At 36.8% G+C, this 12,916-nt stretch overlaps 1 protein-coding gene across 7 annotated transcripts in view; it reads right to left on the reverse strand.

Moving 5' to 3' along the window:
* Positions 1-9,965, reverse strand: part of LOC116621809 — a 136,253-nt gene extending 126,288 nt beyond the window's left edge. For 3 of the 7 annotated variants that reach the window (XR_004297470.1, XM_032387821.1, XM_032387819.1), the window contains exons 1-3: positions 9,785-9,965; positions 9,257-9,319; positions 5,813-5,959 (exon numbers count right to left, since the gene is read on the reverse strand). Coding sequence is in view for 2 of the 7 variants with exons in the window: in XM_032387821.1 (XP_032243712.1) it covers positions 5,813-5,959; positions 9,257-9,319; positions 9,785-9,892 (318 nt within the window). In the remaining 5 variants the exon portion in view is untranslated. Of the gene's footprint in view, positions 1-5,812; positions 5,960-8,610; positions 9,320-9,784 lie in introns of those variants that run through there. The other 4 variants (XR_004297472.1, XR_004297471.1, XR_004297474.1 and 1 more) reach the window with 4 other exon arrangements.
* Between the last annotated feature and the right edge of the window lie 2,951 nt (positions 9,966-12,916).

A 12,916-nucleotide genomic window follows, 5' to 3' on the forward strand; every position in this document is an offset into this window, starting at 1 on the left:
TTAAAAAATAAATGAACAGATTCAACAGCACAATGGAGACGGCAAAGGAATTTAAAGAGATAAATAGAAACTATCCAATACTAACAGAGAAAATATTGAACATAAATGTACAAAGGCTCAGGGAACGATGAGACAATAACAGATGATGAGACAATAACAGAAGGATAAGAGAAAAGAGAGAGACTGAAAATATTTGAGAAAATCAATGCCTGAAAACCTCCTAAATTTTGCAAGAGACATAGACTTACAGATTCAAGAAACTAAGAAAACTTCAAAAAGGATAAACACAGAGAAATCCACAGCCAGATATAGCATAATAAAACTGCCAAAAAGCGAAGCTAAAGAAACTATTATATAAGCAGTAAGAGAAAAATAAAATACTACCACATAGAGGGATAATGATTCAAGTAACTGATTTCCCATCAGAAACTACAGAAGCCAGAAGTGGCACACATGTTTAAATGGTTGAAAGAAAGGAAATGTCAGCCTAAAATAATCTACCCAGAAAAATTACTAGCAGGAATGAAAGTAAAATAAAGACATTCTCAGATTATAGAAAACTAAGAATATATAGCCCCTGATAGCTTCTCTGTAATAACTGCTACAAAAAAGTTCTTCACGTAGAAGGGAAATACCAGAAGGAAACCTGAATCATCAATAAAGAGCAACGGAAATATTTATCTGAATAATGCAAGATTATTTATCTCTCTTAATTCTTTAAATTTGTTTCAAGGTTGAAAACAAAAGATATGAACATCTTCTGATAGTTTTCAATGTATGCCAATGCAATACATGACATTACAGCATAAAAGAGAGACAGTTAAAGGACCTAAAAGATGTTAATGTTTCTACATTCCAAAATTAGAGGGTAAAACAGTGAAAACTTAAGTACATACTGTGTAACCCCTAAAGCAAATACTTAAAAAGGCTACATAAAAAGATACACTCAAAAATAATAAAATAAGGGGCGCCTGGGTGGCTCAGTTGGTTAAGCGACTGCCTTCGGCTCAGGTCATGATCCTGGAGTCCCGGGATCGAGTCCCGCATCGGGCTCCCTGCTCAGCGGGGGGTCTGCTTCTCCCTCTGACCCTCTTCCCTCTCGTGCTGTCTCTCATTCTCTCTCTCAAATAAATAAAATCTTAAAAAAAAATAAAATAAAATAAAAAATAAAATAAATAAAATAAAATAAATGGAAAACTAAAAAGTATTCAAATAACCCAAAAGAGGGCAGAAGGGGGGGGAAAGAGGAACAAAAAAGGAACAAAGAGAAAACAAAGAATAAAGTAGTAAACCTAAATCCAAACATACCAAATTTATATTAAATATGAATTGCCTAACCAGTGAAACTCAAACACAAAAATTGTCATAATGACCAAAAAAAGAAAAAAGAAAAAACCTAAACCATGACACAATATCCTGTCTACAAGAAACAGACTTCAACTATATTGATATAGGCAGACTAAAGTAAAGGAATGAGAAAATACACACCATGCAAAGACCAACCAAAGAACAGGGCTGGTTATATTATACATTGAATGCAAAAACGTATTGAAGAGCAAAGAAAATTACCAGAAATAATGAGGGGAATTACATAATGAGAAAAGGGCCAATTCAACAAGAAGCCACAGCACTGCTAAATGTATATGCACCTAACAGAGCTTCCTACTACATGAAACAAAAACTGACAAAAGGAATAGAAATCAATGGTATAAACACTCAATCTAACAACAGCAGGATTCACATTCTTTTTAAGTACATAAGGAACACTCATGTAAAGCAAAGCCTTACATTAAAAAAAAAACTGACAGTATAGAAAGTATTACCTCAAACCATAATACAATTAAACTAGAAATTAATAACAAAAGATGGGAAACTCCCTCAACATTTTAAAATCAATTATACTTTTCATTCTCAGATGTTGAAATTTTTTATATCTTTCATACTTCAACTTAACATTTTCAGTCTTTCCTCTATATTCACAGTAAGTTTAAAATCCTTAAACCATTAATTCTATCATCTACGTCATTTTGAAGTCAGCTTCAATTGATAGATTTCTCTCCTCATATTCTCCAGATCTATGCAGGCCTGACATTTTTTTTAATCTGCTTTATTCACTTTTCAAAGTAAAACTTCTGTTACCTTCCCACTCTTTTCCAACATATTGGGAGCCAAAAATTACTGGCATAAGATAGTTACACAATCCAATGTAAAAACTGGGCAGAATATCTGAATAGACATTTTTCCAAAGAAAATGTCCAGATAGCCAACATGTACATGAAAAGATGCTCAACAATACTAATCATGAGGAAAATGCAAATAAAAAACCACAATGAGATATCACCCTCACACCTGTTAGAATGATTATCATCAAAAAGACAAGAAGTAACAAGTGTTTGTGAGAATGTGGAGAAAAAGGAACACTTGTGCACTACTGGTGGGAATGTAAACTGGGGGAGCCACTATTGAAAACAACATGGAGGTTCCTCAAAAAATTAAAAATAGAACTACCGTATGATCCAGCAATTCTCCTTCTGGGTATATATACAAGAGAATTTAAATTAGGATCTCCAAGAGATATATGCACTTCCATGTTCCACTGCAGCATTATTTACAATAGCCAAGATAAGGAAACAACCTAAGTGTCCATTGGAGGATGAATGGATTAAAAAAGGGTGGTGTATATTACACAGTATTATTCAGCCATTAAAAAAAAAATGAAATTTTGCCATTTGCAACAACATGAATGGACCTCAAGGGCATTATGCTAAATGAAATAACTCAGAGAAAGACAAGTACTGTACCGAGCTCTCTTATATGTGAAATCTAAAACAGCAATAACAAAACCAAGCTCACAAATACAGACACTGGTGGTTGCCGGAGGTATGGGGACTGGGGAGGAGGGGGGCAGTGGGAGGCAGGGATGGGTGAAGGGGATCAAACAGTAAAAAAGGGAAAAAAAAGAAATTCAATACTAAAAACCCATTTGGAAATACAGCTCTGTGGCCCATCTTGATGGATATAAAATAACACTGTATGAAATATCATTAAAGAGGGAAAATGAAATATAAAATAGTATTTTTAAGACAAGTTGATTATAACTACACAGAATGTATATGTGTACATTAGTAAAGATAAATCATTTTGAATAAAAAATGGCATAATATTTATTATTTTTGGTAAATTTAAGTTTGGAAAAAAATTAGAATGGAAGAAAGAGATGTGCAGAAAGGTCTAATACAAAAAAAATTATTTGCATAAGATAGTTGTAGTTTTCCTCATACATCAGTCACCAATATTTTTGTTCAGTACACTTTTTTCTGCCTTTCAACTTGGTAAAATGGTAAGATGTAAAAAGAATATTTTTATTCCATGTTTAAGAGGAAGGCTATAGCATAAAATCTTTTCTCAATTATTGCTGATGAGGGGGTGGTGGTAGCATAATGTAAAGTTACAGGTACAGGGCTGTTTAAGGGTAAGCAAAACCTGATGAAGAGTTGGTTAGTAAATATTTTAGTCTTTGCAGGCCACATGGTTACTGTCTTAATTACTCAATTCTGCTGTTGTAGAATGTAAGAATCCATAGACAATGGGCATGCAGGTTAAGTATAACTGTATACCAGTAAAACTATTCATGAACACTGAAATTTGAACTTCACATGATTTTCATGAGTTAAGAAATACAATTCTGCTTGTGAATTTTTAAACCACTTAAAAATGTAAAACTACTCATAGTTTGCTAGTCATACAAAATCAGACAACAGGCAGATCTGACCTACAAACCATACTCTGAATAACTTTAGGACTCAAATCATACAGATTATGTTCTCCAACACAATAAAATTTTAAAAAACCAAAACCAAAAGAAAAACTTGGAATTCCACAAATATTTGGAAATTAAACGATACATTTCTAAATTACCCATGAGTCAAAGAAGAAATCACAAGCAAATTTTTTTTCACAAGCAAAATTAATAGAAAGTACTGTGAACTGAATTATAATAAAAATCACAGTATCAAAATGTATGAGATGAGAGGACACCAAAAATGGTGGAATAGGGAGCTCCTAGGATCCATCCCTCCACTGAAATTATTAAGGTGGCAAAAAAACGTAAGATCAACTTTTTCAGAACTCTAAACCTAATCAGAAACTTACTACAATCAGGACAGTGCTTCAAGAAGAAAGGGGCTGTAAATTTTGTCATTTAAAGAAATCTTATCAGGACACTGCCTAACAACAAAGATAATGGAATGGAGACTTTAGTGACCACATATGACTTTAGTGACCACATATGACAAGGAATACAGTGTGCAAAAATAGTTTAGACTTTAAACAAGTGGACTGTCATTAAACAAGTGGATGACTGCACCCCACAAGAAGCAACAACACAAACCCTGGGGAGGGGGGAAATATTCTGATTTCCTGAGCCACCATACTATAAAATTCAAAGTGCCTACTTATCAAGACAAATTTTCATTAAAAATTTATTAGGCATGTAAACAAACAAGTATGGCCCATTCACAGAATGAAAAAAGTTAACAGAAAGTGTCCCCAACGAAGCCCAGAGATTAGACTTTCTAAAAAAAATCAACTATCATAAATATGCCAAAGAGCTAACAGAAACCAGGGATAAAAACTAAAGGAAACCAGAACAGCATATCAATAAACAGAAAATAACAATAAAGAGACAGAAATTACAAAAAGGGACCAAATACAAATTCTGAAACTGAAAAGCACAATAACTGAAATGAAAAATTCCTGAATTTTAGAGGTTCAACATAAAATTTCAATAGGCTGAAGAAAGAATAAATGACCATGAAGATAGGTAAATTAGGATTATCTAGTCTGAGGAATGGGAAAAGAGAAAACTGAAGAAAAATGAAAAGAGCCTAAGAGACAACATCAAGTGTACCAACATATGCAAAATGAGAGGTCCAGAACAAAATAAGAGAGTCATAAAGAATATCTGAACAGCGGCCAATCTACGTAACTTAAAAAATTCAATGAACCCCAAAGAGAATAAACTCAAAGACATCCACAGTGAGATGTAGTATAATCAAACTGCTGAAATCCCCAAAAAGAATCCTACAAGCAAGAAAGGAGAAGCAACCCATCATCAGACATCATGGAGGCCAGAAGGCAGTGCAAGGACATATTTAAAGTGCTGAAAAGAAAAAAGCTGTCAACCAACAAATCTGTATCTGATAAAAAATGTCTTTCAAAAATAAAGAGATCAGCTTATGGCATGACAGTATGAGGAGCTTGAGTGACCTGCTGCTCCCCACTGAAACTGATGAAAACTATTTTTTTTAAAAAGCCATTTAAAGCCTCTGGAAACTGATCTAAGGACAAACGGCAAATGAAGAAACATATATTCAAGAACAACTTCAAAAATTCACTAAGAAAGATGAGTCTGTATCTGAACCAAAACCACTGCCTCCCTCCCTCTCTCATCTCAGCTCAGGGAAGGGGAATCTCCACTCCAGATTCCTGCAACCAAGAACACAGGGCTCCCTTTCCACCCCTCCCCCCCAGGTCCCATTCAGAGGGCTTTCTTCCCAGGAGAAAGAGAGTTTCTCATCCAGCCCCGAGCTGCCTGTTAATAGGGTTGAGTCCTGAGCAAGTGTGGTTGAGAGGCAGGTGTTCCAGCCCTTCCAACCCCCACTGGTGGAATGTATACTTTATTGGGTGTGGGGCATGGAAAAGACCAGGACCCTGATCATCCCTGCCCTGGGTTATGAGGAAAAGCAAACGCAGATGACCTCTGGCTACACCCTCCCCTCCACAAAGTACTGTCACTCAAAGAGAAACTTGCCATTGTTCCTACCCCACCTCCAGAGACCCGGCTCAGAGCTTTTGTTTGAGGGAAGCAGCGGACATTAAAACAGATGGCTCTTAATTTCTTCCCACAGGGACTGACTTCATTTGCAAGAGCATGGAGAAGGTCAAGCCTAAAGGACTCCTAAAAAAACAAGCAAAAGCCAATTAGCAGATTCAAGATACAGAGGCTAAATTGTAGATAAGCTAGTTTGCAGGAGAGAACTGAGGACTAAAACAACTGGGAAGAGCCCACCCAGGGTCAGAACAAATACCAAACACTAATCTCAAAAACTATTTCTTCAAAGGACCCACATTTTGATTGGATTAACTTTCAAAGTAGTTTATGCCCCGGGGCATTATGGAAAACAATTAAACAATTAGTTCCCAGCAAGCGGATCTTGGCTGCTGGGTGTGGTAAGGGAAAGACAGCCCTAACAAAACCAGTCATCCCAGGGTGATTGTGGGCATATTCAAATTGCCCCTCCCTGAGGACCACCATCTGAGGACTAACCTTGTGGGAAAGACGACTACAATGAGATACGACTTCACATCCATTAGGATGACTAGAATTGGATGAAGTCAGATAATGACAAGTGTTGGTGAGAATGTAGACGTAGACAAGTTAGAGCCCCCATACACTGTTGCTGTGAACGTAAAATGGTTGCAGCCATTTTGGAAAAGAGTTGGGCTGTTTCTCCAACAATTAAACATAGCTACATAAGACCCAGCAAAAACACACTTAAGTATACACCTAGAGAAATGAAAACATATGTCTACAAAGAAATTTGTACATGAATGTTTTAGCAGAATTATTCTTAATAGCCTAAAGGTGGAAACAACCTAAATGTCCATCAATGAATGAATGCATAAACAAAATGTGGTATACCCATAATACGGAACATTATTCCGCCACAAATAGAATGAAGTACTGATACATGCTACAACATGGATGAGCGTTGAAGCATTATGCTAAGTAAAAGAAGCCAATCACAACAGACCACATATTATATGGTTCCATTCATACAGAATGTTCAAAACTGGAAAATCTATAGAGAAAAAAAGTAGATTAGTGGTTGCCTAGGGCTGGGCAGATAGGGTTCAAGGAGATATGGGGTTATGGCTAATAAAGTGCATGGACTTCTTGGGGTGATGAAAATATTCTAAAATGAATGTAGTGATGGCTGTACATAGATTAAAAACTACTGAACCCTAACCAGTTTAGGGTTTAACCCAGTTAAACAGGTAACCCAGTTTTAACCCAGTTAAAACAGGTAACTGTACGGTGTGCGAATTATATTTAAATATATCTGTCAAAAGAACTGAAAGGAGAAATTAAGGCATTTGCAGATAAAGAAAATATGAGGGAATTTGTTGCTAATAGACCTACCCTACAAGAACTGCCAAAGGGACTTCTTCAGGCTAAAATCAAAGGAAAATAGAAAGTAACTCAAAAGTGTATGAAAAAATAAAGAACATGGGTAAAGATAACTACATAGATAAATATAAAAGCCAGTACTACTGTGTTTTTGGTTTGCAACTCCTCTTATTTTTTTTCGTATGACTTAAAAAGAAATGGACAAGCTGATCCTAAAATTCATATGGAATTGCAAGGGGCCCGGAAAGCCAAAACAACCTTGAAAAAGAACAAAATTGGAGGAGCGACATTTTGCAATTTTAAAACTTACTACAATCTACAGTAATCAAAGTAGTGTGGTACTAGCATAAGGACAGATACTGAGACAAACAGAATAAATTTGAAAGACATGAAATAAACCTATACATCTGTGGCTAATTGATTTCAACAAGGATGCCAAGACCATTCAACAGGGAATGAACAGTCTCTTCAACATATGGTGCTGGGACAACTGGCTATGTGCATGTAAAAGAATGCAGTTGGACCTCACACCATATACAAAAATTAACTCAAAAATGGATCAATGACATAAATACAAGAGCTAAAACCATAAAACATTTAGAATACACAGAGATAAATCTTCATGACTTTGGATTTGAAAAAAAATTCTTAGATTTGACACCAAAAGCACATGCAACAAAAGAAAAAAATAGACAAATTGGACTTCAAATTAAAAAAAAAAATTGTACACCAAACCAAAGGACATTATAAATAAAGGGTGAAAAATACCTACAGAATGGGAAAAAAACTTCCAAACCATATATGTAACAGTTCAGAATATATAAAGATTTCTTACAACTCAACAAAAATACCCAAATTAAAAAATGGACAACGGACCTGAATAGACATTTCTACAAAGAAAATATACAAATGGCTAACAAGTACATGGAAACATGCCCCAATTCAGTCTTTAGGAAAACGCAAATCAAATCCATGACATACCACTTCAAACATACTAAAATGGTTAATTTTCTTAAAAAAGCAAAAAACAAAAAAACAGGAAGTAACAAGCATTGGCAAGGAAGCATGGTAATTCTACGTTTAACCTACAGCGAAATCGCCAAACTATTTCCCACAGCAGCTGCACCATTTTATATCCCAAAAGCAATGTACAAGGTTCTGATTTCTCTACTTCCTTACCAACACTTATTTCCTGTTTTTTTTCTTTTAATTAGATTCTGCCTTCAACTTCAAACGGCCCCTGTTTCTGCAATCCAGGTAACAGGCACTTAAAAATTCATCTTTTTTGTTCACTTTTCTTTTAAAAATTTCTCCTCAAAATTTATTTAAAAAAATAACCCATCTTAGAAGTGGTTCACATGTCACAAAAGTTTAAAAAATGCATGGGAAATATAATCACTGTTTAAAATAATGGTTACCTCTGGGGATGAAGGAAGAAAAGAGATGAATCCAGGAATGGGTACACGGAGAACTTCAACTATCATAGTAACATATTACTTTTACGTTTGGATGATAAATCAGAGGTTCACTCTATTTTTTTTTTTTTTTGCATCTCTCATTGTGTTATTCTTTATATGTTTGTATATCTTAAGTACTTATTTCATAACAGATGTGGAAATCCCCTCAAAAAAGACAAAGAAAAAAAAAGTTAATCTTACATTCCCTCATCACCCCTCCCATCAAAGACACAAGATCATACTAGGTATCTGCAACTTACTTTTCTCACATAACAATCTAACATTCTCTAGATCAAAAGTGTGTAAAGAGGTAAATCTGTTTCTACAGCTGCAAAGTATTTCATAACACGAATGTCCCACAATTTATTCAAACATTCTACAGATGGATATACAGGTTGTTTCCAGTTACTCGTCATAAAAACAAACCTGCAAATTTTTTACTGTCTTCCCCAAACATGTTATGTTTAATATAAATTTATTTTCACCAAGAGATTTGAACACGGAAAATCTAGTTCTTTTCCTACTCAGTGAGAAATCAAGGTAATAATCCACAAAATAATGTAACAATTCCCCCAAAGATTACCTGTACACAGACGCACATACCTACCTCTGAACAGAACAATGTGCTTCCAGAACAAACGTTAATATTGCAATGCCCAGAGGTCCTCATCTGAAATATAAAGGGCATTAAAAAACTTTTTTTTACTCTAGCCCATGAGTATGCTACAAACTGATTAGTTTATCAAAACTACAACGTTTGCACGCGAAATACAGCACTGAGAAAATAAGAGAAAGTAGGTCCAACAGGTTAGGCTGTTCCTGAAAGCGCCCTGGGGACACGAGATCTTTCATTTTGGGCCCGCGTGGTGTCAATAAAAACCCATTTAAACGAGAAAAAATGAGAGGAAAACGGCTCAGAATCCCTCCTACGAGCTAATATCCGCAACCGTCTAGCTTCATCAGTGGTGGCAAGGTGACTAAAGAAAGAGAAATTACTCTCCGATATTTTATAGAGAGGCGAGAGAGAAAAATGAACAGGCCGGCTCCTCCCCCAACTCAGGCCGGCCACGCGATCCCGAAGTGGGTAGCCTTACTAACGGACACTTTTCTAGCTGATGTGAAGCTCAGCACTCACCACAAAACAAAAGTTGGCGAGCTTCTGTACTTTCCTCAGATTTGTTCCTTGGCTGCTTTCCACACCTGGTACGCCGGCAGTACTTTCCCTCAGTACGAACGCCGCCATCTTAGGGCTCAGATGAGCTCTAGGGGATAGGGCGATAAAAGCCTGGAGTGGGCGTCACAGCCAAATAGGTCCGCGCCCAACCGCCGTGCAATGCTGAAATGGCTCCGCCGGCAACGTGACCCAGCTTCCCTGCGGCCCCTCCCCCAGTTTTCCAGAGCGATTGCGCTTCCTCTTACAGCCTTTATCTTCGTCGAAATTGCCTCGTTCTTCCTCCTTTTGTTTCTTTTTTCTTTTTCCACCCCAGATTTCTTTTACCTTTGCCTCCACTCCTTTCTTCTTTCTACATTCTAGTTATCTCTCGTTCTCCTCGACTTTCAGTTACCTCACAGGTGTACGGCATTTTATAATGACAAAACTGTCGTTCTGTTATTTTGCCAAAATATTATAATACTGTAAGGTAAGCTGGGGACTGATTTTCCCAATTTTATAGATGAGGAAACTAAGGCCCAGAAGAAGTGAACCAATTTTCCAAAAGCTGCAACAGCTAGTAAATGTTAACAGCTAGTAAGTGCTAGTAAGAGTGGACAGAACCTAATTCTTTTTGCTCCAGTGAGCCCCGTGCTGCTAGAGATCAAGGTCTACTTAATCCAACTAATTGAAAAGGTGGGAAAACTGAAGACAGAAATAGGAAGGGTTTGGGCCTAAATTCATACAGTGAGTCAGTGACAAAACTGGATTCAAAACAGGTTGCTTCCTTGTTTAATTCCGTAATAGTAAGCATCTTCATAAAGGGGTTGGGATGCTGTTCTCCAGCCTAAAGCTCCTTTCTCTACTGACTGAGCTCAGCCCTGACTCCTTTAAGAAGCCTCTGTATTTATCAAAACGTTTATCTTTTTCTGGCCCTCTCCATGAGGGAAAATACACTAGCTGGATGTGAGCCCCCAAAACACGTTTAAAAAATGAGGCTGAAACTTCTTTGTGAAGCATTGTGCCTGAATGGTGTGCAAGATTAGTGAGGGAAGGTTTGTGCTGCCTAAGTATGGAAAAGACAATTTAGCGGTCCTAATCCCTTTCCAAAGGTATAGTTTCTCTCTCCATTCTAATGTTATCTCTAGCTTTGTGGAAGAACCCGCATAGAATATGCTTATTCTATATCTTTGCATCGTTACTTTTGCTTTTTTTGTTTTGATAACTGTCACCTTCAAATAGAGGTTAATCGTAGAGAATTGTGTAAACTTCTGGGCCTTGATTTATGGCCATTCTTGTGTAAAACATTGCATGGAGCCAATCTGTGTTGTCAGTAATCTGTGTAGTGAGATGAAGAGGTCTTAGTTTAAACTTGAGGTGTGTCATTGCCTGGGGTTTAGACAAGTGTGAGCACATCTTGGAAACTGGTAGGGCAAACACCAGGAGTCAATTGCAGAAGGAACTCCTGACCTCTTGAGAAATAACTCATCCCAAGAGAGGAGAGAGTCAGGCAAACAACCTAGGGTAAAGGGAAAAAAAAATTCTGAGTATTGCAGGGGATGTGGTTGTACTACAAAGTGTATTTATTTTGAGCTAGATAACACAATATCTCTCTACATCAATTTAAGGGTAAGTAGAAAAGTGGAGAGCATTGAGTGAAACCTGTTTCAGTTTTGCTCTGATGACTCCCAGGACTTTTTCTCTCTGGAACAAATGACAATTTGGATTTTAAAGAAATACGTATAAATGAATAATCAGCAGGAAGCATTAGTAGAACAAAAAGCTTTTGAAGCTGCTAGTCAATTTTAGGGGGGGAAACCTGATGCACTGTTTTATTGAGTGGTGTTTCAAATTGAGAGGTGCTAGACCCGGGGACCTAGGGGGAGAAAAGCTCTATTAATTCACAGCAAAGGTAGAAACCCCTGCCTCTACTCACTCACATTTCTTCTAGTCTACCTGCCTTGATCCCAAGAAAAATGCCTCCAGAAAACACCAAAGACAGAGTTTGGTGGCTAGGCTACAATATTTGCTCTTTAAGGCTGATCCTGTTGACTTCCTGGACTCCTGGTCCAGTCAGTACCTGTTCCATTCTCTCTGAGAGCCCAGTTTTCCTCTTTCATTGTAATTGTTTCAAAAGAAAACTGTCTCCTGCAAGGATATAAAATCCAAATAGGCAAAAGAAGAGTTGGGATTTCACCATCATGATCCAGCCATATTTAGCAGACTCTCAGAGAATTTACAAGCATAATTGCACAGGCAATGATCTCTGGAACAATAGTTTCTCTTACCTTTGCATTTATTTTGTAAGACAAATGAGTAATGAATCTATAAATGACAGTCCAAATAATAGATGCATGCATAGTTAGACTAGAATACATTAATTTGAAACATGAATTGGGGAAAAGTACAATTTGATGTGGCAAATGAGAGACCAGATATAACAGAATTTATTCATTCATTACAAACTTGCATGTAGGGGTGCCTGGGTGGTTCAGTCAGTTAAGTGTGGGACTCTTGGTTTCAGCTCAGATCACGACCCCCACGTCGGGCTCTGCGCTCAGCATTCAGCTTGAGATTCATTTTCTCTCCCTCCCCCTCTGCCCCCCCCCCCAGTTCATGCGCGAGCATGTGCTCTCTCTCTCTTTCAAATAAATAAATAAATAAATAAATAAATAAATAAATAAAATCTTAAAAAAAAAGAACTTGCACGTAAAAGAATAGGGCTACACAAGAGGGTGGTAGAGAATACAAATGTGAATGAAACACAGTATTGGTCCACAAGATTAGGTTCAATTTGGGGAGGGGGAAATAAAAGGAGTTTTAAAAGAATTATAAGCAGTATCTTTGTATCACTGTACTACGTACAAGGTGGGAATAAAAGTGAGGTTTGAGTGTGCAAAGAATATGGGGATAAATCTACCATGATTCTTAGCTTCAGGGAATATACGGACAAGTGGAGAAAAATAAAACATGAGGGTTGAGTAATGTTTTTTATTAGGGGACTCAAGGAGATTAAAAAGCATTTAATACATATAATGCATACATTTCACACCTAAAATGATTTATAAGATCATACATTTTGCAAGGCACTGTACTAAGTGAAGTAGGGTATGAGAA

This window comes from Phoca vitulina, unplaced genomic scaffold (genome assembly GCF_004348235.1).
Source record: "Phoca vitulina isolate PV1807 unplaced genomic scaffold, GSC_HSeal_1.0 scaffold51, whole genome shotgun sequence".
NCBI lineage: Eukaryota > Metazoa > Chordata > Mammalia > Carnivora > Phocidae > Phoca > Phoca vitulina.